This window comes from Podarcis cretensis (genome assembly GCF_951804945.1).
Source record: "Podarcis cretensis genome assembly, chromosome: Z".
NCBI classification, from domain to species: Eukaryota; Metazoa; Chordata; class Lepidosauria; order Squamata; family Lacertidae; genus Podarcis; species Podarcis cretensis.
In genome coordinates this window covers 38935410-38961369 of record NC_137184.1, presented here as the reverse complement: position 1 = coordinate 38961369, position 25960 = coordinate 38935410, and the positions used below count along the sequence as shown (strand labels likewise).

The following is a 25960-nucleotide window of genomic DNA, read 5'->3' as shown; positions in this document are numbered from 1 at the left end:
AACCTTGGAAAGAGGATCAATAATGCCACTTTGTTCCTGCTTTTGCTCTGCTGCCACAAACCCAGTAGTGTGTTTGGGGAAACTGGATTGTCCACCTTTGGTTCTCCCCGCTCTGCTTGTTGAATTGTTCCGTAATGCTGCGAACACCCACACACTGGTTTTGAAGACTGTACAAAACTCTTTCCCTGCCCGCCCATCTACTCAGTATTGTCAACTATGTCTCACTGACAGCAGCTCTGTCTCAAGTCATTCCTTCCTCATTATCTGCTACCTGATCCTTTTAACTAGAAATTTGACTTTTGTCATTCTGCATGCAAAATATATGCTACGCCACACAGTCTATTTAGAAAGCATCTTCTTTTTTTAAAAAAGATGAATATAGAAAACAGATAAACAGATATAAATACTGAATTTGAACTGTTCATTCTAATCAGAGTTTGGGTTTAATGGACACGCAGCTTAACAGATTTGTCCAAGAGCTCTGAATTAGTTACAAGTGCTTTTGTTTTTCAACAGCTGCATATCCCCTCCCCCCCAATCTCTCAGCAAAATAGATTTCTGTAACTGCAAAAAATGTGCTATTTAACTAAAGTTCTGCTGAACTGAGATGTCTGGATATCTGTGCTAGATTTACAACTCTAAATATCCTTAGAACTTACTTTTTCTGTTTTCTCCTCTTCCTTTTCCTTTTCCTTCTCTTTCTCTTCAGTCTTTTCGGAAGACAATACAACCACTGTGAGCTTCCTCACAATTAGTTTGGCTTCTCCAATTTCTCGTTTATGTTCTTCAATAATAGTGTTGTCTGCTGGAAGAAGCTAAAGAGACAATTTGGAGATTCATATAAATAAAGGTGTTTTACTTAATTGTGAATAAAGATGCCTACTGTAATCCTCAGTAAAACTCCACAAAACAGATACTTGAAATACTGGAGCTGAAGATTACGAGATTGAGAACAAGTATTTTGTCTCTGGACTACATCCTTACCCCTCCCCCCACATGTGCCCACTTTCAAGTACATATATGGTTTATTAGTGTCAGTTCCTCATGATGTCCGAGCCAGAAACCAGTTTAAGCCAGGGTGGATAAAAATCAGTGTTTTTTTAAAATAATAATAATAATAATAATAATCAGATTTTTTTTATTTAAATAAGATTTTTTTTATTTATGGTGAGGCGGGGCAGATTGATGCAGAAAAATTCAATCTCATTTTATGTAACAAAAATGAGTCAAGTAATATTTTTTTGTTTTATGCATGGCATAACTAATCAATATTATAATAGCAATCAAGTTAGAACATAATGAGAATATAATGACTTGAGTAAAAAAAAATGGGTTTTGTATCATTCTGCCCCACCTACGGGGCACTTTGATACACTGGATTGGGCACTTTGATAAAAAGCATAAATTATATGAGAATCATAATTATTTACAAAGAATTAATTAAAAAAACATTTTTTATTGTGAGAAATCATAATCAGCCTTACCATTTGTTACTTAAAACCTAAATTATGTAGCAAAACGAAGTGTTTCACACTTATCATAGACTTTACGGCAGGTTTTCTTAACCAAACATCAAAACCTCTCTTAATCTTTCCCCAAGACCCATCCATTAAAAAAAAAAACTTTGGAAAAACTTAATAAGAACTCACATTAGGTAGTCAAAAAAAATAGTAATTTAAACAAAATGCTTATAAAAAATAAGATAATAACATTTAGCTTCTATTGCACATTATATCCACTGAAGTCAATAGAAAAAGTATAAAGAGATGATGTTTGAGATGTGCCCTTAGAGAAATTTGTTTTTCGCAACTGCAAAACAACATCCCTGAAATCAACGCTTGCCTTATGTTCTACAATTGGGAAGACAAACATACAAGATCCTCGTTTTCTCCTGAGATAAACTTACCATAACCAACTATATGAACAGTCCAGAATACAAAAGTGCACAGAAATTAGCAATGAGATACTGTTTTGTTTTCTGTAAGCCACAAGTAACAATCTCAATAAAAATAATTCATATGAGCAGTTTTCACTTCAAGAAAAATAACTTACATGGACATAAAGGTCTTCCAAATCTATCAGATTGCTTTGCAAAAGTACTGCAGCAACTCTATACAAAGAAACAGGTGTCTCTCCATTTGGCTCCTAAAAAGAAAAGGCTAGCTTTAGAAAGGCAGTTCAGTGTGTTACAGAACATTAGAGGGTCCTCCATTTTAATACAAAGGTAAAGAGGGCGGAGGTTTAACAGAGAAGGCATCTCCATGCAAGAACTTGCACAGTCGTGCAATGAATCAGTTGCTGTATTACCACTGCTTTTAAAAAAAGTCTAAGAGCTTATTCTTCTGACAGTTCAATTTTCCTTAATTTTCTGTAATAACTTCTGTAATATGAAGTTTCTCTCAAATTAGCCTAGTGTGACTGCAAAAAACATAGATCCATTGGAGGGGGAATCACAAGAGGGGAAGAACAGAACAAAGAAGATTACGTTCACCTCTCCCTATACCCACGTTTTTCATCTCCTCCGTAGAGCCAGTTATGGCGACAGCTGCCCCTCTGCTTGAGCCAGAAACTGGCTTCAGAGGCAAAATGGTATTGTGACGGAGATAAGGATCAGCCATCACAGGGACTTGTCAGGCTCAGAAGATAAACAACCTTCACCACGGGAGAAAGATGAGCTCATCTCCCAAGTACAAAGCACTCAAATCCTAGCAATGCCAACACTGGGGAGGGAGGAGTTTGCTTCATCTCCCTTTTGGTACTTCCAAACATATTGTGGGTTGGGGTGGGAATGTGATAAGACAATGCACGGCATGATGTCCTCTGTGCCAGTTTCACATGGTTTGATGTTTAAAACTATCCAGCACTGATTTGCAATCTTAACGCAAAAACACTCCATTAAATATGTATTAAATTTATATCAATGTACAAATTTTCAAAATATTTTATCCTAAAATAAGCATTTTTAAATTTATTTTTGTACTGTTTAAAGACAAGAACTGTATAAAACAATTTGAAGGAGTGGAAAACACGAAGGGTATTTATAAACTGATCTGCATAGTAGCTCATTAAGAAGCATGAACATTTAAGGCTGAGGCTCATTAAAACCTTAAAAAGGTAAAGGGACCCCTGACCATTAGGTCCAGTCATGACCGACTCTGGGGTTGCAGTGCTCATCTCACTTTATTGGCCAAGGGAGCCAGCGTACAGCTTCCGGGTCATGTGACCAGCATGACTAAGCCACTTCTGGCGAACCAGAGCAGCCCACGGAAACGCCATTTACCTTCCCGCCAGAGCGGTACCTATTTATCTACTTGCACTTTGACGTGCTTTCGAACTGCTAGGTTGGCAGGAGCAGGGACCGAGTAATGGGAGCTCACCCGTCACGGGGATTCGAACCGCCAACCTTCTGATCGGCAAGTGCTAGGTTCTGTGGCTTAACCCACAGCGCCACCCGCATCCCTATTAAAACCTTAGGTCCAAGTAAACAAAATGTTACCCATGTTTACCTTTTCACAGTCAACTGAATGAGGCTTAAGTACAACTAGCTGGATCCAACACAAAATTATTTCGACTAATGTTTCATATTAAGAAAATAAGCATCAGGTAACTGAAAAACACACTAATACCAATGAATTTTAGACTACTAACACCTGCATTACCTGATAAAACTTGAATTTGAATCCAAGGATATGGCAGAGTGTTTGAGGTTCACACATGTACATGTAAGATTCTATCAAAGGTACAAAGAATTCATCATATTCTGGCCTGCATTCATAGACTTCTAAAATAATATCCAACACTCTATTGGGATCAAGGTTGAAACACCCTACAAAAAAAAGAGATTTAAAAAGTTATCACTGCCTAAGGCAACTAAAACAACCCTTTTAGCTGTATCAGAAAATGTTTTCTATCAATTCCAAACAGAAATTTATTAACTGTATTTCATAATTAGGAACACCAATATCAGTACATTTACAGGAATATGGAATTTGCCCTATGTCTTTACAGGACTAGATATAAGAATTAAGGGTTGTTTCTGACTAACTTAAGTTACAGCAGGCCTATTCAGAGTGTGACTTAGGTCAGATACCACACTTAGAAACTATAGAGACATGCCCAAAATTTCAGTTGGGCTGAATGTTCAAAACCAGGTAACATTCTTTTTTGGGGGGAGCAAGTGTTTATAAATTAAAATTAGCATTGGGTTAAATCCAAAACATATCATAGCTATCCAGGAAAAATGTCAAACATGCCAGTGTATTTGCCTTACCTATTAAAGATTTGATATTTTCTAAGATCAGTTCACTAGTGATATTGCCAGATAAATCTTGGCCCAGTTCAGCAATCAGTTTCGCATAACCTTCATTCTCTTCTCTTAATAAATTGAATTTCTGTTGTTTATAACTACAGAAAGAATAAAGAACAAAAATAACATCTTGACGTTTTTAAATTAAAGCCGTCCTTACAGTAATACTGAACTGATCATATCTGCATTTATTTCTCTAGGTTTTCATATTACGTTTCCATAGATGTGAAACTGAATTCAATTTAAGAACTCGTTTATATGGTCTATTTAACCCAGGTATGGAGAACCTTTGGCCTTTCAGATGTTTGCTGAACTACAACTCTCATCATCTCTGGCCCTTGGCCATGCTTGCTAGGGCTGATGGGAGTTGTAGTTCAGCAACATCTAGAGTGCATAAGGTTCCCACTCCTGATTTAACTCTACTGCGTACAAGCTACATGCTGATACAAGCTGCTTACAGTGAGGGGGGAAAGTATTTGATCCCCTGCTAAATTTGCCCATTTGCCCTCTGATGAAGTAATGACCAGTCCATAACTTTAATGGTAGGTTTACTGTAGCTGTGAGAGACAGAACAACAACAGGAAAACCCCCAGAAGACAAAAGTTGGAGATTGATGTGCATTAGAATGAGTGAAATAAGCATTTGATCCCCTATCAACCAGCCAGATGTCAGGCTACCTGGTATCTTCACTGTATGTAACAAGCTGAGATTAGAAGCACCTGCTGTAAGGAAGAGGCCTTACCTGTAATCCCAGCTCATTTCAGTATCTGTACAAAAGACACCTGTCGACAGAAGCAATCAATCCAGCATATTCCAAAGTAGCCACCATGACCAAGACCAAAGAGCTGTCCAGGGATGTCAGGGACAAGATTGTACACCTGCACAAGGCTGGACTGGGCTACAAGACTACAGTGGTACCTCAGGTTACAGATGCTTCAGGTTACAGACTCCGCTAACCCAGAAATAGTACCTCGGGTTAAGAACTTTGCTTCAGGATGAGAACAGAAATCATGCTCTGGCGGCGAGGCGGCAGCAGAAGGCCCCATTAGCTAAAGTGGTGCTTCAGGTTATGAACAGTTTCAGGTTAAGAACGGACCTCCGGAACAAATTAAGTTCTTAACCCGAGGTACCACTGTATTGCCAAGCAGCTTGGTGAGAAGGTAACAACAGTTGGTGCAATAATTCACAAATGGAAGAAACACAAAATAACTGTCAACCTCCCTCGGTCTAGGGCTCTATGCAAGATCTATGCAAGCAGCCCTGAACTACACGGGGGAATGATCTCAGGGCAGCAATAGTCACCATGAAAACAGCTGGTAACACACTACACTGTGAAGGACTGAGATCTTGCAGAGCCCACAAGGTCCCCTTGCTCAAGACAGCACATGTACATGCCCGTCTGCTGTTTGCCAATGCACATCTGAATGACCCAGAGGAGAACTGAGTGAAAGTGTTGTGGTCAGATGACACCAAAATCGAGCTCTCTGGCATCACCTCAACTCACCGTGTTTGGAGGAGGAGGAATACTGCCTACGACCCCAAGAACACCATCCCCACCTCCAAACATGGAGGGGAACATATTATGCTTTGGGGGCGTTTTTCTGCTAAGGGGACAGGACACCTTCACCGCATCGAAGGAACGATGGACAGGACCACGTCAAATCTTGGGTGAGCACCTCCTTCCCTCAGCCAGGGCACTGAAAATGGGTCGAGGATGGGTATTCCAGCATGACAATGACCCAAAACACATGGCCAAGGTAACAAAGGAGTTGCTCAAGAATAAGCACATTAAGGTCCTGGAGTGGCCTAGCCAGTCTCCAGACCTTAATCCCATCGAAAATCTGTGGAGGGAGCTGAAGTTTCGAGTATCTACACATCAGCCTCAAAATCTTACTGACTTGGAGAGGATCTGCAAAGAGGAGTGGGACAAAATACCTCCTGAGATGTGTGCAAAACTGGTGGCCACCTACAAGAAACGTCTGGCCTCTGAAATTGCCAACAAGGGTTTTGCCACCAAGTACTAAGTCATCTTTTGCAAAGGGATCAAATACTTATTTCACTCATTATACTGCACATCAATCTCTAACTTTTGTCTTCTGGGGGTTTTCCTGTTGTTATTTTGTCTCTCACAGCTACAATAAACCTACCATTAAAATTATGGACTGGTCATTTCTTCGTCGGGGGGCAAACAGGCAAATTTAGCAGGGGATCAAATACTTTCCCCCCTCACTGTACATACCTGGAGCTCATTGAAAATACTGTATGCAGATAGAAGTTGCAAACTGCTTCTTCCAGCTGCATTACTTTGCATCTATTAAATGCTTATACTGTATAGAGAGGTTCACCAGTCTTCAAGTAGTGGCTTTCTGTGTGGTGTCTGTGGGAGAGTGCAAAGCACTAGGGTGTGTGTGTGCACGTGTGTGTGTGTGTGTGTGTGTGTGTAACATCATACACAAAACTTTGGATCAAAATATTTTGTCATCTTTGACATGGATGTATCTCATGACTGTAGGAATACCTTGCCCTGTTTCAAAAATAAGTTTCACTTTTTATTTTGTAATTAATGTTAAATGGTTCTGTGTTCGTAATATTGTACATGGGCACCAGGATTTTGTACTGCAAGATCAGGAAATTACGTTCTTCAAATATCTGAAAATTTCAGATATTTCATCTTGAGCATGATGTACTACTGTATGTGTCTCTCTGGCTGCATTTTAGCCAAAGACTTGAAGCATTTAGGCTAATAACCTTTCTCAACGGCCACATTCAGCATGCTGGGCTGAAGCTACAAGTTGATGCATGCAGTTTACACTTGTATTTCATTGTTGTTGTTATATTATTGTTACATTATTATTATATGCAGTGAAACAAAACATGGAGCAGCAGCAGACTTCGTGTCTGAACCAGGGTTTGTTTCTCTCCAACAAACTACATTCAGGAGCAAACCACAAATACAATTTTGGATTGCTACTGAGACATACACTCAACTGGAACTTAGTTTTGTACTTACAAAAGTTTTGTCTTGATTTTCACAGATTTCTGATTAAACTGCTGAGACTGCTTGATGAGCCCTAATGATTCTAACGTTTCTGGGTCCAGACGTTCTTTTAGTATAGTATCTGAAACCAAGTACTGAGTGGGAAAAGAACACAATAAACATTATCTATTGCAGCATCTGACCTTTGGTTATCTTACAATGAAAACAAAAATAATTCAAATTAAAGACATGAAGATTCAGGCCTGGTGAAAAACCTGTACTTGAAGCTGTACTGCTTCAGGCTGTGCTCACGCGACTGAACGTTTCTTGGTACAAAAAAGCCTTCCTAGCAAGAAAATGGGAGGAGGTTTCTAACCTAGACTTCTCTCTATAACATGGTACTTCTGAGAGAGAGAGAGAGACGACAGAGAAACATTCAGTCACTTGGAACCCCACTTACAACCTAAAGAGGCACAGCTCAGACACAGGTTTAGCAGTGAACTGAGAACCAAGCCTAAGTCTCAAGCGGGGGGGGGGCGGGATTCTACATTTCACATGTGCAGAACTGTATATATTCCACAAGAGGGCAGCAAAATGAACTTGAGACTAACTGTCATCTTTTCACAAATGGCCTGTCTCATATAAATGCATCAAATCTGGATAACGAAAATGTAGCTAAAATGTAGGGGTCAGCAAACTAATTATACCTTGCATAGAAATTTTAACATCGCCACCTAAAACTCAACCTTTTCCCTTTTTTAAAGCAAAAAATATACAGAAGCATAACTTACCAAACATGCTGACACCAACTGCATGAACTGATCCCTCTTGCTTTTTTCTTCTAAGCAACTAGTTTCAATGTCTTAAAAAACAACACAGGAGAGGAATTGGCATAACATAGCAACAATATTTGCCTGTTTTCTGAGTCTTCTGTTCTATGATTTTTCATTTCAGAAAATATCCTGAAAATACACCTATCAAACAACTACCCCAGAATTTAGCGTTTCTGGAGTGGTTGTTTGATAGGTATAGTTGGCTCATAGGAATAGTTGACTATTCCAGTAATAAGGATTGATATTAGAGGTTTATTATTAAATAAATATAAAATTAGCTCATTCCCCAGGCTTAAATTAGAATGCTATTTCCTGTAGTTTTATTTTAAATAAAGCCCAGAATTACTTAATACCTCGGGTTGCAAATGTAATCTGTGAGGGAGGCATGTTCTCAACCCGCAGTGCCTCGCCTGCGCACGCAACACAATTTGGCGCTTCTGCGGATGCGCAAAATGTGATTTAGTGCTTCTGCACATGTGCAAGAGCCGAAACCCAGAAATAACCTGTTTCGGTACTTCCGGGTTCGGCACGGTCTGTAATCCGAAAATGCACAACCCACAGCGTTCACAACCCGAGGTATGACTGTAGTGCAATCTTGTGCATGCTTCTTGAGAAGAAAACATCACTGCATTCAATAAGGCTGCCCTATGTAAGTGTGCACAGGTTTGCCAACTGCAATCTAATGATACTAACACTCTTGTCTATTCACAGATCACACGATTGTGACCAAATCACAAATCTAATCATTATTTAGCTCAGGCCTTGATAAGACAGAAATAATTTCAGACATGATTTACAACCCGCCTACATCTAGATTTGTAGCATATTTTCTTTCCCCTGCAATGTTTTAACACAACTAGCAAACATCTATGCCTATAAAGAGAATCTATCAGCAGTTAAAACAGAAACTGCCAAGGTTGCAAAAGTCTAGGACTATTTTATTTTTCATACACATGCCTTCCTTTTAATAATTTTTTTAGCTTTTTCTCCTTTTTCATATTTCTAATTGGAACAATTTTTCATAAGCAACAGTTAATACATTAATTAGATTAAATTTGAAAACAGGAATAGGAAACTATTTCCCATGAACTTGCTTTGAAAACCTTTAAGGCATCAAAACTGTAAATAATAATGGCACCAAACTTAGCATATAACTAATTTCGTTTATTTATAGCATTATTACTCAGATATAGAATACAATGTGTTCATTGAATAATAACCAAGCTTTAGAAATCACTAAGATAGAATGGTCCAAGATAGTCACATTAAACCTCAACAATTGTTTGGTCAGTGGATCATCATCCTCTAATTTTATAATAGCTAGGAATTTAAGCTTTAGGATAGGCAATTTATTATATTTGTATAAGCATATACAGTACTCAGATGTTGCTGCAGAAACTTGCTTTACATGTACAGTGGTACCTCTGGTTACAAATGCTTCAGGTTACGAACTCCGCTAACCCAGAAGTAGCTGCTCCTGGTTGCAAACTCTGCCCCAGGATGTGAACAGAAATCACACACCAGAGGCACGCGCACAGTGGGAAGCCCCATTAGAAAAACCGCGCCTCGGGATAAGAATGGTTTCAGCTTAAGAACGGACCTCCGGAACAAAGTAAGTTCGTAACCAGAGGTACCACTGTACAAGGAACAATGTAAGCTAACATATGTGATTTTTGGACTGCTTTTCTGTGCAAAATACTTATCTAAGCATAATGCATGGGTAGCAAATTTCTTTTCAATATCTGCTAAACCAAATTAAAGTAGTGTGTTTTAAGAAACTGGTTAAAAAACAGTTTGAACAACAAAAAACTTGCCACAAACACAGCAATGTAAAGTTGTCCTGTTCAAATTTCCAGCCAGACCTGTTCTCTTTTAGGACACTTTGATTCTGCATCTCTCCCCTACTGCCCTCTCACTCATCAATAGACATGCAGCGTTCCATAATCACTGATCATACTCGGTCCTCATTGGACTTGTGTGGGTGAGTTCTCCCCACCCCACCCCGTTTACTATACTCCCGCAAACCTTGAGGTTTCTCCAAGCATAATGATAGTCCCTCTTGCATGTGAATGCTCCTGTTTTGGCTACACAGTCATCAGAACTAAGCACCTGAGCTTGCTATTAGAAGAGATGATTATTTCAAGAGAAGTTAAACTCATCCCTTCATGGTGACCTGGGTGCTACATACACAATGTGACAGTGCTTCTGAAGGTAAAGGAGGGGTGGACTTACCTAAAATACAAAATACATCTGCCAGAATGGAAGGCATGTCATCACGAAATTCCTATTAAAAGAATAGAGTTTGATGAGTACAGTAAATATGTTTTAACTGTATACATCACAGTGTCTCCCCAACAGCTAAGGAAAACAGATACAACTGTTAAGTCTCACATGTTTTTGGGTTTTATCCAAAGAGCAATGGCAAACTGCCTCTGCAGTATAATCCAGAGGTCATCAGCTATAAGCTATTATAAAACACAGACTATTTAAGAACAGTGACTACAGCAGTCCCTAGAAACACCATTTAAAGCACAAAGTGAAATCCCCTTCACCCTCAAACTCAAATGTAGGGCATGAAACTGGTTAAATTATATTTTCTGAAATCCCACTGATTTCAGTGGAGAAGTGAAGTATGAACAAGTGTTCATACCGTAGACATTAATAGCACTTAAACATGGGCTGAATTAGCTTGGCTCAACTGTGCCCTTAGTTTTAGACCGGGGTCAGCAAACTTTTTTGGGAGGGGGCTGGTTCACCATCCCCCAGACCTTGTGGCGGACGGGACCATGCACATGCAGCAGAGGAGGCCTCTCTCTCTTCCCCTCTCTCGTCCAGCCCCTCCCCTCCCCCTGCCTACCATCGGCACTGCGCTATCCCAACTGCAGCTCCTGTGCCTGCCCTTGCAAGAGGTGGGCGGCGGCGGGACCAGCGGCAAGAAAGGGCTCTTTTCGGGCCACTCGTCCCTCCACCACCCGCCTCACTCAAGTATAAGCCGAGGGGGGCTTTTTCAGCATAAAAATATACTTATACTCGAGTGTATATGGTAAATAGTATAATTACATCAAAATGAATCAGAAACAGATTTTGTTATTAGTAGACAGCCTGACATTCAAACCTCCTACTTAGAACATTCTGGCACAAGGAAAAGAATTGTGGCAGAAAACCACTCTCCAACTTGTTCAGTTTCATTTGGAAATTTAAAACAGCATTGAACTAAGAAGGCTAAGCAAGAAGTTTTGGTAACAGGTACCACAAAAATATACTTACTATTACATCATTAAAAACACTGGAAGCTTGATCGTGCTTTAGGTTTCCCTTGACAACATGGTATGCAAGCTCATATAAAGCCTGCTGGATACCTGCAAGACATTGGGGGGGGGGGGTTGCACTGAATTATGTAATTTTAAACTCTGATGAGGGTATTTTATAGCATTCCTATACAATAATTTCACAGAATTCATTTTGTTATTTCCAATTATGTTCTACTTATGGCTGAACATTACCAAGATAGATTTCAATCCAATTCTTTTTTGCCAAAACCTGTTTTTTGCCAAAAATGATTTCAAGACAGGTTTTTGATAAAAGGTGAAAAAGTCTAATATATAGGTATCAGAGCAGTGTGCTGTTGCACAGTTCCTATTAGTTTCAAGAAGGCTTGCAAAAGGGAATGTTCCAAGTGACTGTGCAAGAGCTCTGATCCAAAAGTAAGATTTTATCTTTTACACACTCAATGATCTCTTTTCAAGTTTATCACAGTTACTATTGCAACATGAAAACATCGCTTAAACCAAAAAGTGCAAAGAACTGTGATCTGCTCACAGTACTAATGGATAAGTTTAATTTAACCTATTTTGAACCTTTTGCACCGTTACTTCATCCTCAAGACTCTTCTGGAGGAGTGAAGGAAGCTCCGCACACTTATTAGCTGTATCCTACTTCCTTCCACCATAGAAAGAAGCAAATTAAGTAGGCATACCTCAGGTTTATTTGAATATAAAGTCTCTTCTCCAGGATAGACCCCACAGCACTACTGAGTACCTCCTGAGTAAAGTATAGGGACAAAGTATTGCCCCAGCATCCCCTCTTTTATTCATGATAAAGTTTGTCCTTTTAACAGTAATCTAGGATGGGTGATCACTATCTCAGACAGTCCAAGGGCTGGCATACAACTATTTGGACTGTATATACTTTCTTCTTTGAATAAACATTCCCATGCATATGTTAAAATGTTTTTAGTTAGTTATGTGGTGTGGAATGGCTGCTATACAAAAATCATGTTTAAAACTAGTTTGAAGGCACAGAACTGGTTTTGAAAGTTTCTAGATCCTGACCTCTATAAATAGTTAACCTCTAGTTAATGTGTAAGATTAATTTCATTATTTTTAATAAAAAAAGCCTTAAATGTATTTACTTACCTCTGAAAGTTACATTTTCTGACAGATTACGGCAAAGCTGCAAGCTAAAACAAATGAAATGGATTTTTTAAGCATCTTAGTTCCCAGAAAGTTCGCCTACTGAAAATTTATTATTTTTGATTGTGTGGTACAATATTCAAAATTTTGTAACTCAGTAATACATTATACGGAAAATTGATGCTAAAGACAGGATAACGGATAAACAAATACAGTAATACCTTTGTCCTATAACCCACTCACCGAGGCAGCAACTCCAATCAGTGGTGGAGGGGAGTTTTCAACCTGGCCCTCCTCCACACCCGCTTGAATTCTTCCTCTTGAGGAAGCCAGCCTTTTCCCACTTTTGGCTGGCAGAGATAGAAGTTGCCCTACTTCTCCCACTGCTGACTTATTGACAGCCCATCTGGGCTCAACCTACCAGGGGAGTGGGGACTATATAAAGTCCAGGGCTGATGCGAGAATTGGAACCCCAGAAGGGGCTGAAACTAAATGGGAGTCATCCCCTTGGGGAGAGCAACTTCATGGGGAGAGCAAGGGCAAGGGCTACCTGCTTAACATCATCCTAATTGTTTTTACTGTTTCTTAATGTGTTTTGGAGGTAATAAAAGATGTGTGTGGGAGCAGAGGAGCTGGGGAGAATAGGAGGAGCCCCAATCACAAGGGAAGCCTGGTGTGTGTGGTGGGGCAGACACGGCACAGGAAGTTAGTGGCTGTGCTATGTGCCAGCACCCACACCCCACAACCTGGGGAACTGTGCTTGCCCTATCAGCTAGCCCTTAAGTCTGAAGCTGCTACTGTTGAATGCCAGGTAGACAACCATGATGCGATTGTGGACAATGGGCTGATCAGGTCTATATTACGGAGACCTAGGTGGGTGAGAAAAGAGTTGTTTTCACCCAGATATGACCACTTAGGTACTCAGGGCAGCATCAGTGCAAACTTGAGGGTCAGGGAGCGTGAACTGTGGTGGTTCGAGTCCTACTTGGATTGGATGCTTGGGGAGTGTTGTTCAGGATCATGGAGCCTTCAAGGCAGGGGTGATGGTCCTTAAGGTTCAATTTAATATTCTATGCTGTTTAACATCTACATGAAACTAGTCAGTAGGGTCATCCCAGGTTTGGGACTACATGGTCACACAGCTCTGCTTCTTCTTTACATTCACAGGTGTGACTGTGGATATGCAGGACCACTGTCTTGCCTCAGTAATGGACTGGTTGAGAGCCAATAAGCTGAAACTCAATCCAGCAGTTAGGGGGTGGTCCTCTAGACCAGATGGATAGGAGGTGGCCTGCTCTTGATGGGGTTAAACTGCCTCTGAAGGAGCAGTTATGTAGCTTAGGGCATTTCTGGATCTTTTTCCTGTCACTTGAGGCTCAGGTAGCCTCAGTGGCATGGAGTGCATTCCATCAACCTTGGTTGTTGGCTCAGCTGTGCCCCTACCTGGAAAGTGAAAGCCTAACTTCTATGCTCTGCTTCAGTTCAGAAACTTAAGCTGGTACAGAATGTGGTGGCCATATAACACCAATCCTGGTTTGACTACACCAGGCCCAATTCAAAGTTTTGACTTATAAAGTCTTAAATGGCTCAGGACTGCAATACCTACAAGTACCACCCTCTCCCCATATGAAGTGACCCAGACCCTATAATCATCTGAGCCCCTATTTGTGTCCCCACTCCTCCGAGCACTTCAGAGGGTAGCAACACAAGAACAGGCCTTTTTTTTTTGTCCCCCTGTTTGTGGAATGCTCTTCCCAGGAATGTTTGCCTGGTGTCTTCATTGCATAGTTGGTTGCCAGGTGAAAACATTCCTCATCAACAAGGACTTTGACTGCTAAAGAATCTATGGCCTTTTAAATGTGTCAGGGGTATTTATTATTATGTTTTGTGTTTTTATGTTGTAAACCATTCTGTGATCTTAGGATGGTGGTATATATATTTAGTGAACAATAATGCTTAGAGGATGGAGATAAAGGTTTCTCTATGTTCACAGGGTTTTGTTTTTTAAAAAGATATTATTCTCCAGCCTCTTGAATAAATGCCTGTTTATGAAGCATCCAGTACTTTCTACATTACGTTGACCACAGGTAGGTTGTCACTGGGCACAAAGGTCTACCAAGAAAATCACAACAAATATGCCTTCAAGAAGTAGCTCAAAACACAGCGATCCATTTTTTATGAGCCAGAAAAAGGGTTCTGGAGCAGGCGCTGTACACTGATTTTGCTCAAGGAGCAAACTGAGTGAAAAATAAAATCAGTATCTGTTTACACTCATAACTACTGCTGTGATAAACACTACAGTTTAATTCTACAGAGAAATACTAAAACTGATTGATGGTAAATCTTCCATAACAATTTCACATAACAATCACACAGCCACGTCTACACAGCTGCCATCCAACTGTTTCACCAACTGACCGATAACTTAGCAAAGAGAATGGTTCAAAACATTCTAGAATATGAACCTTCAAATACAAATGTAACTGATTCTATCAATAGGAAGACCAATGGACCTTGACCAGTTTTGTTTTTTAAAAAGCCTGTAATTTCTTTTTTACTGCTAACCATCTAAACAGTAAATGAGTACATGCAATTACAAAGAAAAGAAACAGCAAATGGGATCTGTTAATCATGAATGGTCTCTCACATCTCACTTCAATAATGTATTTTCTTCTTTACAGTCTTAAATATGGTAATATGTTCCCTCTCTCTTTCGTTCTCTCTTTCTATATGTATTTAAAAATCTGTTATTTCAGCTGTTACGAGCGGAATGTATATGAAAATATAATTTTTAAACAGCATTCATTTATGTCTATTAATTAAGTGTATATGTAATGTAATAGCCCTTAGTTATGCAATTCAGAAAAACCTTCAGCATTTAGGTCATGACATAGCAGTGACATAAATGAGCTTAGGTCATGCACTCCCCTCACCTTCCGCGTAGGGGGAATGGTTTGGAAGTTTTGGCTTCTGCTTAACTGTTTTATCATTCTGTTTGAGCTGATAAACCAAGATAAATATTAACATGACCTAAAACCTTGTTTCAGATAAGAGTAACCAGTTTATCAATGCACATGAAGTAACAAATCATGTTTAAGCAAAAACAGAAACAAATGCTTCCAACTTCCTACTTCTGTACACTTCGGAGAAAATGTGAGCTTGAAGATCTCTGAGCTTAACTATGCCTTAGTGTAACAGCCTGATGCAGCCTTATCCAAAGGCAATGTTAGCAAGGAAAACATTTTCGTGAGTCAACAGTCCTAGTTTTTCTCACATCTTGAAGAAGTGAAGTTTCAACTAAGGCAGATTTTTCAATACTGCAAGAACGGCTACAAAACATGTATTTAGCGTTCTAAGGGGGAAATGGCACTGTAACTGATAATATTACTGTTAAAAAGCAACTGACTCACAAATATATTTCAGTCGTAAGCCTCAAGTGGTAATTCTACTTACATAAATGTGGCTTATTCTCAAATCACTGTACTTATGACTGGGGAGTAAACAACCACTGTCTGGCATTCTCAATAAAAAGAAATTAAGAGTGAGGAAAATAAAAGGAATCCAAAAGTCACCACCAGAAAAACCAAAAGAAAACTACAAGGTATGAAGAGTAAGCAAAATAATGTCTTAAAGTTCATTTAATAGTCATTCATTTATTTTACTGTTTCCAGTGTACATAGCATGCAACAAAGGATACAGACCTCCAGTTAAAGAAGGAAAGAGGTCTGTTAATTTAAAACAATTGCTGAAGCAAAGTAAATATGATTTACATTACCAGTCTGCAGGCAGGCATTTGTCTAGGCATTTAAGATTAGAAGCATCTAGTCTCCGAGAGACGCCTGATAAATATGAAATAATTACTGGCAATGAGAGTGATTTTATTTTGCTCTTTGTTCTTTTTGAAAATTCTGTGCTTGATCTTTTCAACTCTTCATTCAAAGAGGAAATACTTGTGGTATCAGAATCAAAGGATTCACCCAATAAATTCTGGCAGCAATCCTTTAACATTAATTCTTGAAAAATCCAACTAACAAGTTAAAGGCAACTCCCTCATACGAATCTTCATTGGCAATATCACAATCACCAGGAGATGATGCCAAATAAAATACCATTCGGCAACTCAGAATTTGTATACCACCATAAAACAACGTAAGCAACCAAACCAGCCTAATGCTATTATCTGCCCATTTTCACTCCTGGAGTTTAGATTAAAAAGGTAAAGGTAAAGGATCCCTGGACAGTTAGGTCTAGTCGTGAATGACTCTGGGGTTGCGGTGCTCATCTTGCTTTACAGGCCGAGGGAGCCGGCGTTTGTCTGCAGACAGTTTTTCTGGGTCATGTGGCCAGCATGACTAAACTGCTTCTGGTGTACACCAGAGCAGCACACAGAAACACTGTTTACCTTCCCGCTGGAGCGGTACCTATTTATCTACTTGCACTTTTTGGCGTGCTTTCCAACTGCTAGGTGGGCAGGAGCTGGGGCAGAGCAACGGGAGCTCACTCCGTCGCGGGGATTCGAACCGCCGACCTTCTGATCAGCAAGCCCAAGAGGCTCAGTGGTTTAGACCATAGCACCATCCGCATCTGAGTTTAGATTAAGAAAACACAATTTTGTATAAACCTGCTCCGTTATTATATTTTTGTCAATGTTAACTAATCTGTTATGTTAAATATGCATTTTATGAAACAACATTTCCTATTGTATGCACTAAATCTACTGCCAATCAATGTCATTGGTTGACCAAAAGTTTTAGTGCTATGAAAACTAATTCTGTCTCACCATGGGCATGCCCCATGGCTTACTGTGCAAGTCTGATCCCATCCTTTTTTTGTGCTTGGGAAATAAAACATGATCTGTTGCCGAAGTATGTTGTTAACATACTAATCATGGTTTATTGGAAACTAAACAAACCATGATCTTTGGATTAACATAACATGAAGCCAGGAATTGTGGTTTGCTTCGTCAAAGCATGAACCAAGAGCAGCAAAACAAACTTGCTCATACACACCAAGTCCCAGTTCAAGTAAGCCATATACCACCATGGCTTAAGTCACATTCAATTGTGGTCACTGGCTATTTTATAAACTTCAACACATTTTCCCCATGTCATCTTTTTTTTAAAGGACACATAGACAGGCTTCATTACATGGTTGTTGTTTTTTCGGCAATTCAATTATATAATGTTTACCAAATTACTTGTATCTATACCAGACTTTCCCAACTAATGCCTTCTGCGTATTTCGTACTACAACTCTCATCAGCCCCGAACAGCATGCAGATGTTTGTTGAGACTAATGAGAGATGTAATTCAAACATCTGTAGGATACCAATGAAGGTAGCACTGCACTTTGGGGGTACCTTTGGGGCACCACTTTAAAAATGGTGAGAAAAGCCTTTTCTTTGCAGAGACTATTCTTCTTCCTCTTCAACCTTATTATTCTATATGTTTGATAATTGCAGCTCATAGCTCAGGGAAAAACCAAAGCTCAGTGATGGAGTACTTGCCTTGTGTACAGAAGGTCCCAGATTCAATCCAGGTAGTGCTGGAAATAACCCCTATCTGAAACTCTGGACAGCTGCTGCTGGTCAGAGCAGATCATACTGAGCTAGATGGATCAATATGGACTTCATATAAGGCAACTTCCTAGGTTCCTATGTAATGCTTTTCACTCATTTGCCTGGGAGAGACTTTAGGCTTATGAGCCTGTAATTTCTTATCTTCTCTGACCCCGTGCACATTTTAGAAATTGTTGTAATATTAATACATGACTGACTGAACTTTAAGCTGGTCCTAACAACTAGTTTAGAATGTGAATTTTTTTCCTAGAAGATATTTAAAGGCACAAAAATACAGTAAGCAGCAGAGCAGATAATGAGGGACCTTTGGGGAATAGCAGCAGTCATGTTTATGAACAGAGACACTACAAAAACAAGATATTTTTTAAACCAATTTAAAATTAGTTAGGAACTTCTATCATACACAAAACACACATCTAAACAGGTTTTGAACTCTATGAAGACAAGGGTTTCAGCTAATATTCATGCCTGACAGCAGGTATTTCTGGGAAGAGGTGAACACAGTCTAACCCAGGGGTTAGCAACCTTTTTCAGCTGTGGGCCGGTCCACCTTTGAAAAAAACACACCAACGAATTCTTATGCCCCACAAATAACCCAGAGATGCTTTTTAAATAAAAGGACACATTCTACTCATGTAAAAACACGCTGATTACTGGACCATCCGTGGGCCGGATTGAGAAGGCGATTGGCTGCATCCAGCCCACGGACCTTAGGTTGCCTACCCCTGGTCTAACCTATGCTGGTACACTTTGAAAATGGAAATCTTCTGTGACCCAAAAAAATTAAGATGTTTTCCTCACAGGTATATATTTGTATCAAACCCACATAGTGGGCTACTGAAGTCTAAAACTGTGTGGATAATTGAACCAGCACATCAAGATGTTGCGGCTAAAAATTTATGGACCTGGAAATTTCAGGAAGAAGGAGAAGAATTTATTTATACCCAGCTCATCTGGCTGGGTTTCCCCAGTCACACTGGGTGGCTCCCAATCGAATGAGAACAGCTCTTGCCCCTGGATCTCATTTCTTTGTTAGAAAGTGTATCTCAACTAGATTGTTTGCAGTTTTGAGGTGCCCAATAGTTTCAGCAAATAAATTGGACCGACTGTACCTAACTGGATCTAAAAATTATTTTGTAGTAATATCCTAACTACACTGTCAAAAGAAATCAGAACTGGGATGGCCACTGTCATACTTAGGTACATTAATACAGAAGGATTACTTAGAATTTGTTCATTCCAAAAACAAGACTTGTACTATGTGGACCTTAATACCTACTGAACTATTACAAGTCGCATTTGCAAACCCATCTGCACATGAAGAACACTTGCAGGATTGATAATATGATGGGACCACATCACGCATATTCCAAGAAATAGACTTTCTGAGTCTCAGTTTGGTGTGTTTAGTAAGATGTCCCACCAAGATCAATGAGACTTTGTTCCAAGCAATCATATACAAAGAGTGGGATCCTTACAGTCTTCATCCCTCAAAAGTAAATTACCTGTATTGAATGCGAGTTACCTTCAAGAGAGTACTGCTCACACTGGGGTGGTCCAACATGTGGCCCTTGAGGTCTTTTTTGGCGGCCCTTCCTATGAGCCCCTCCCTGTTAATGACCACCAGCAGCAGAAGCAGCAGCAACTAAGTGTTGCACTCCATTGTCATCAGAAAGTCCTGCCTCCTACATTCCCAGCTGCGGGCACACCAGGTGGTTGGACGGCACTGCTTGGGAGGACAAGAACCTGTGGTTGCACTGCTGGCTCCCTCGATCCTCCCCTGCCCCAACCCTCCTCCCTCTATTAATGCACTACAATGCTAATAATTATTGGCACATTGATTAAAGCTTAAATAGCATTCAGGTGAGGGTTGCTCTGCTTGCACCTGAGCTTGGCTGCAGCCCCATCACAGACAACTGATTCTCATTACAGAGATTGGGCAAATAATCAGCTGTGGCATTCTAAGGGGCACTTCGCGTATCACATGATATGTGTGTGGTTTTATTGCTGTGTTGTAGAGCTGGGGAGGTGGTGCAAGAAGGGGGTGCCAAGAGGAAAAATACTTATATAAGAGGATTGATAGGAAAACAGCCAAATTCGCATTCAGCTTCCCTATTTTAGTTTGCTGCTGCTGCTTTCTGTGTCCTCCTGGATAGGTTTTGATCCTGGCTGCACATAGCGCAATGAAGGTGCAGTTATTTTCCAGGCTAGTTGGCCACCCCCTCCCCACCTCCTTTCTTTCCTTCTTAAGCAAAAAGTTGGTAATAGCACAATCCTATGCATGTCTACATGCTCAACTGGTCTAAATCATCCTAGAATTGTAAATGTCCCTGCAAAGAGGAAGCTCTTTTCTCATTTTGCTGTTTAAAATATACAAATAAATCCAGATTCCTTCATTGCACTAAAAAAAAAAAAGTGATGCAGCAATTACTGTATTTTCTGGTCCTCTCCATTCCTTTGGCCAATTTAAAACCACACTCCAGGATTTTTTGGGAAGGGTTGGGGAGAGGAAACAAGAGTTCCACCCTCCCACAATATTACATTTAAGTTCAGGGATTTATTCTTCAAGCTTTTCAAGCTTCTTCACAGGCTGCATTTATTTACTGACTTCACAAGAGCTTTGAATTGTTTTTTATTAGAAGCCTTCTAAAATGATTTTATTTTTATACCCTGCCTGCTAATGCTGACAGGAACTCAATGTCTTCATTGTTAAAGAAAGAGACAAGTGTTTGTGTATTAAATTTTATTAAATAAATGTATTTTTATTTAATTGTGTATTCATTTATATATCCATTTGAATATATTGTATATATTAAATATAATTAACTATATTGCAAGCACTTTAATTTACAATTTGGAAATTAAATTCAGTGTGTGGCCGCATGTTCTGCATTGAAGTACTCTTGTATCCCACTAAGTCTGAGAGGTTGGACCACACTAGCTCAGGCTATAGGCTGCAATCCTAAGTAAATCTAGAATTAAATTTAATTGATGTCAGTTTGATTTAGATATGAATAAACATACTTGGGACTGGGCTATAAATCGTGGTCTGGGATACTGCATAGCTGCTTGATTTCAATTCAATTCATTTAAGGAATTTATATTCTGTTTAGTTGTTAGCATTTGTAAGTTGGTAACTGAAGTACAGTGGTACCTCAGTTTACATACGCTTCAGGTTACAGACTCCACTAACCCAGAAATAGTACCTCAGGTTAAGAACTTTGCTTCAGGATAAGAACAGAAATCGTGCTCTGGCGGCGCGGCAGCAGCAGGAGGCCCCATTAGCTAAAGTGGTCTTCAGGTTAAGAACTGATTCAGGTTAAGAACGGACCTCTGGAACGAATTAAGTACTTAACCCGAGGTACCACTGTATCTGCTTTCTGCATAATGACAGCTCTAGATCCACAAAGTCTTCAAATCCCACTGCAGCTAAACTACAAAAGGCAACTTTTATAGCATGATCCTACTAAGCACGTTTATTCAGAAGCAATCCTGACTGACTTCAATGGAACCCTCTCTAGTGAGAGGGATTAGGGTTGCTGTCCAACCCCATTACACCTTCAGCAAGCGTTCCGATTTTATTAGCAGAAACCCAACACTAAGATGTACAAAACTGGAGCCAGAAAGACCATAAACCTCAGCCCCTAAGCAAGCTAAGATGGTGGGGGAAAGGCTTACACTTACAGCATCCAAGCTTCACGCTTCTCTAAAGATAGCTTTCTATTCAGATGGTTGAAAGAATAAATTGTTGAACAAACGAACAGCAATGCAACTGCAGGAAGGAAGGTCCAGCTATGGTGGGGAGTGGGGAACATTACCAAAAGGCGAGGGCTGGTTAACGTAACAATAATGACAATAATAAAGGGGGAGAGAAGGAAAGGAAAGAAAGGGAAGGGAAGGAAGGATGGGCCCAGGATACCTAACATTACACAGCTTTTGACGAACGTCTGCCTCACGATGGAAACGGGAAAGGCGGCGATCGTAGGGGAGTGGGATGGTTGGGGGGGGGGGTCCCACCGAGACAACACCCCCCCCCCCGTGAGCGCGCCTGTCCCGTTTTCATCGCGAGGCAGAGAAAGGATCTCAAAGCGATCTGAACTCCGAGCAGAGCGAGAGGAAGAAGGACCGAGATCTAAAGGTCTGGGCCGGGGGGAGGATTAGCGCAAGAAGAGATGGGGGCGGGCGCGGCGCTGAAAGGAGCGAGGGAAGCCTGGAGTCACCTCAGGGCCTAGCGCTGGGAAGGGGCGGCGGAGATCGGGGGAGGGGGATCGGGGGATCGCGCGCGGGAAAGGGGGGGGGATCTCGTCCCCACAGCAGGAGCCGCCGATCTGAGGGCTTGGGGGAGTGGGATCAGGCCCTCCATTGCCCACCCTCGCCGATCTTCTACCCAGCGCACCTTGCCTGCTCCCCCTCCCACCATGTCTTTCCCCCCCCTACCACCCCCCACGCCGCTGCGCCTCCCCCCAGACCCCCACGCCTCCCCGGACTCACAATTCGATCTTGCCCGATTTGTCCCAGTTCTTGATCCACTCGGCAGGGAGCGCCGCCGCCGTGGATGCCCCCGATGTCGATGCCACCGCTGAGGCCGCCGCTCCCGCCGCCATCTTCCTGGTGTAGTGCCGAAAGCCCGGATGCGAGAACGGCGGGCCCGAGGTCAGAGGGGACGGTGGGGGCGGCCATGACGAGCATGACGGGAAAGTGGGCGGCGATGGAGGAGGAGGAGGACGAGGACGACGACGGGGAGGAGGAGGAGGAGGAGGATGCTTTTGAGGGCGGGAGAACCTGGGCTTCCTTGGCGGCATGGCGCGGACTAGGCGCAGGGGCAGCGCGGGGCTCCGCCGGGAGTAACGAAGAGGGCCGGCAGGCGCAGGGAAGTAGACCATGCCTTCCCTTCGGTACAACTGCAGACCTCTTGGGCCGAGGCCTGCTGTTTAAATAGTTCCCGTGCGCCGGGGTCATGTGATGGACTTTGCGCGGGGGAGGGGGCCTTACGTGGACGGCGCCCCGCCCCGCTTTTAATTCAGTTTTGCACACCTGCGCTGCTGCTCTGGGGTTAAAGTGACCCACAACAAGTTTCCGCACGCTAAGCACAAAGTCTATCTCCCCTCACCCTTTGCCCCACTCATTCCAGGCAAAGGATTGCGCTTTAACATTCCATATATTATTATTATTATTATTATTATTATCCCAAGCTTTTCCACGAAGATCTGCTCTTTTAAAACTGAATTGGAGCAAAGGTCAATTCAGATTTTCCACGGTTTTCTTTCCATTTGCTCTGATTTAGTGTTAAAAAGAGGGTTTTCACATGGAAAGCTTTGGAGCAAAAAAACAGCAACACAGGGCTCTGACACAGAGCTTTAAGAGCACAGGAGAAGTAAGTACTGTATGGATAAACCCCCAGCAAAAAACAGCCGGTTTTCCCCAGGGAAACAATGGGTTAAACAAGAAACCTCTCAGACTTGTGCTTAGGAAACATGGGGCAAGCAGAAGTGTGGCCAATGACCAAAGATTATGGGAGTTGTAGTCACAAGAATTTCATATGTGTCTTGATTCCACCCATGTTGGCTATCCCAAGGCTCAGGAAATGTGTTTTAGGCACATATCCTTAATTTTATCGTATAACAACAGAGCCATGTTGCACCTTGACTTGTCTCCATTAGCTTGTTCACTTTACACTTAACACCAGATACAAACAGACTATAGATGTGCAATTGTTTGCATGAAAGAGTGTAAACTAGTTGATTTGTGAAGTTGAATGGTTGCGTAAAAAGGTAAAGGTACCCTGCCCATACAGGCCAGTCGTGACCGACTCTAGGGTTGCGCGCTCATCTTGCTCAAGAGGCCGGGAGCCGGAGCCGTCTGAAGACACTTCCAGGTCACGTGGCCAGCGTGACGAAGCTGCAACTGGCGAGGCAGCACCAGTGCCGCACATGGAAACGCCGTTTTACCTTCCCGCTATAAAGCAGTACCTGTTTATCTACTTGCACTTAGGGGTGCTTTCGAACTGCTAGGTGGGCAGGAGCTGGGACCGAACGACGGGAGCTCACCCCGCCGCGGGGATTCGAACCGCTGACCTTACGATCAGCAAGTCCTAGGCACTGAGGTTTTACCCACAGCGCCACCCGCGTCCCTCCGAATGGTTGCATACACAGGTATAAAGACTGCTCACTCATAGAATATAACATGTGAATGCCCCTTTTTCTTTATAGCATTTAACAACTTTGATGTGCCTCTGCTTTGCCCTCTATGCCAGCAGGGAAAGGCTACAATATTAATTCTACTGAATTTAATTCAACTTCTGGGTATGTAGATTGCATGTAACCCACCCACCATGGCACCCCAAGGTAAAATGTGATCTAAGAATACTGTTACAGAACTGGGGGGCTCCCCTTAAACACTAAAATTACCGTATTTTTCCATGTATAAGACCAGGTTCTTTCCCCTAAAAAATTATGTCCAAACTTTGGAGGCGTCTTATACATGGGGGCCATCTCCCCCCGTTTTCTTAAATAGGAGTCTTAAATGGAGGTGTCTTAAAGATGAAAAAAATACGGTAATCAATGCTAGGATTTGGGGTTATTTGTGATAGGAAGGGATAATATAAGGAATAAGCAAAGGAATTCCTGGGTAGCTTGATAAAGCAATAGAACTTCTTGCACCAGGTGTGACCAGTGACTGGAGATTTGGAAGGTTGCCAGTGAACTGCTCTGGGGAAGGGACTTCTGGGAAGAAGAAAGAGGAAGAAAGGCTGAGATCCATCTTGGTGAGGGAGAAGGAACGGCTGCCTGCAATGCTTTGGATCATGCAATAACATTTGAACCCTGTTCACGCAGACTGAGAGCGTAAATAGACAAGTAAACCTTATTTCTTAAAACACTAGAGTCTCCACAGTGTCTTCTATTCTTCACACAGACCCTGGGGTGTTTGTGACTCCATGCGCTCTGGCCACTGCTTGGCAGAGAGAGGGAGCAGACACCTGGCTTTTGTAACAATATAAACAAACAGGTGGCGCTGTGGGTAAAAGCCTCAGTGCCTAGGGCTTGCCGATCGAAAGGTCGGCGGTTCGAATCCCTGCAGCGGGGTGCGCTCCCGTCGTTCGGTCCCAGCGCCTGCCAACCTAGCAGTTCGAAAGCACCCCCGGGTGCAAGTAGATAAATAGGGACCGCTTACAAGCGGGAAGGTAAACGGCGTTTCCGTGTGCGGCTCTGGCTTTGGCTCTGGCCAGAGCAGCGATGTCACGCTGGCCACGTGACCCGGAAGTGTCTCCGGACAGTGCTGGCCCCCGGCCTCTTAAGTGAGATGGGCGCACCAACCCCAGAGTCTGGCAAGACTGGCCCTTACGGGCAGGGGTACCTTTACCTTTACCTTTACCTAAACAAACATACTCCAGAATGTAATCATTTGTTGATTACAAACCAGTTTATCATTTGGAACATTAATGAGCCTTTGAAGATGTTTGCCAGAAGCAGAGAACAATCCACATCATACATTTAAAGCACATTTTCTCTGGCTAAATGTGATCTGGCAGGTGGTTGTTACAGGGCGTTTTCAGTCAATTATGGCAGAGGTTTTCAACCTTTCTGGGTCCAAGGCTCCCTTGACCAACTACATTCACTCTGCAGCACTCCCATGGGGCTCAGGAGCCCAGCTATGTCACCTCTTGCCTGCAGAGCTGGCATCCTCACCCCTTTTCGAACACCCTCCCTTGCAGTGTTCCCTCAGCTTCCTCTCTCCTTGGGAGTCCCCTGGGCAGCTGCTGCTGCTGCCGCCCCTGGTCTCTGAGCTGCCCCCCCCCTTCCAAAGGAGAGGTGTCTCTTCACACTGCCCCACAGCAGTGTTGCATAGCTGTCAACT

The 25960-nt window shown here is 41.8% G+C and overlaps 1 protein-coding gene and 1 long non-coding RNA gene across 3 annotated transcripts in view; one reads left to right on the top strand and one right to left on the bottom strand.

The window, feature by feature from the left end:
* The window catches only part of LOC307208173 (THO complex subunit 2-like), a 57300-nt gene extending 34221 nt beyond the window's left edge, over positions 1-23079 (bottom strand). The window contains exons 1-10 of one of the 2 annotated variants that reach the window (XM_079962622.1): positions 22598-23079; positions 12532-12575; positions 11384-11475; positions 10349-10400; positions 8075-8145; positions 7317-7438; positions 4271-4404; positions 3660-3826; positions 2053-2145; positions 660-815 (exon numbers count right to left, since the gene is read on the bottom strand). In XM_079962622.1, the coding sequence (XP_079818748.1) occupies positions 660-815; positions 2053-2145; positions 3660-3826; positions 4271-4404; positions 7317-7438; positions 8075-8145; positions 10349-10400; positions 11384-11475; positions 12532-12575; positions 22598-22989 (1323 nt within the window). In that variant the 5' untranslated portion in view covers positions 22990-23079. The remainder of the gene's footprint in view (positions 1-659; positions 816-2052; positions 2146-3659; positions 3827-4270; positions 4405-7316; positions 7439-8074; positions 8146-10348; positions 10401-11383; positions 11476-12531; positions 12576-22597) is intronic. The other variant, XM_079962621.1, reaches the window with a different exon arrangement.
* Positions 21760-24982, top strand: LOC307208312. Its single transcript, XR_013835067.1, has 3 exons — positions 21760-22244; positions 22625-22759; positions 24769-24982. It is a non-coding gene; the product is annotated as an uncharacterized lncRNA (long non-coding RNA).
* Positions 24983-25960: the final 978 nt, after the last annotated feature.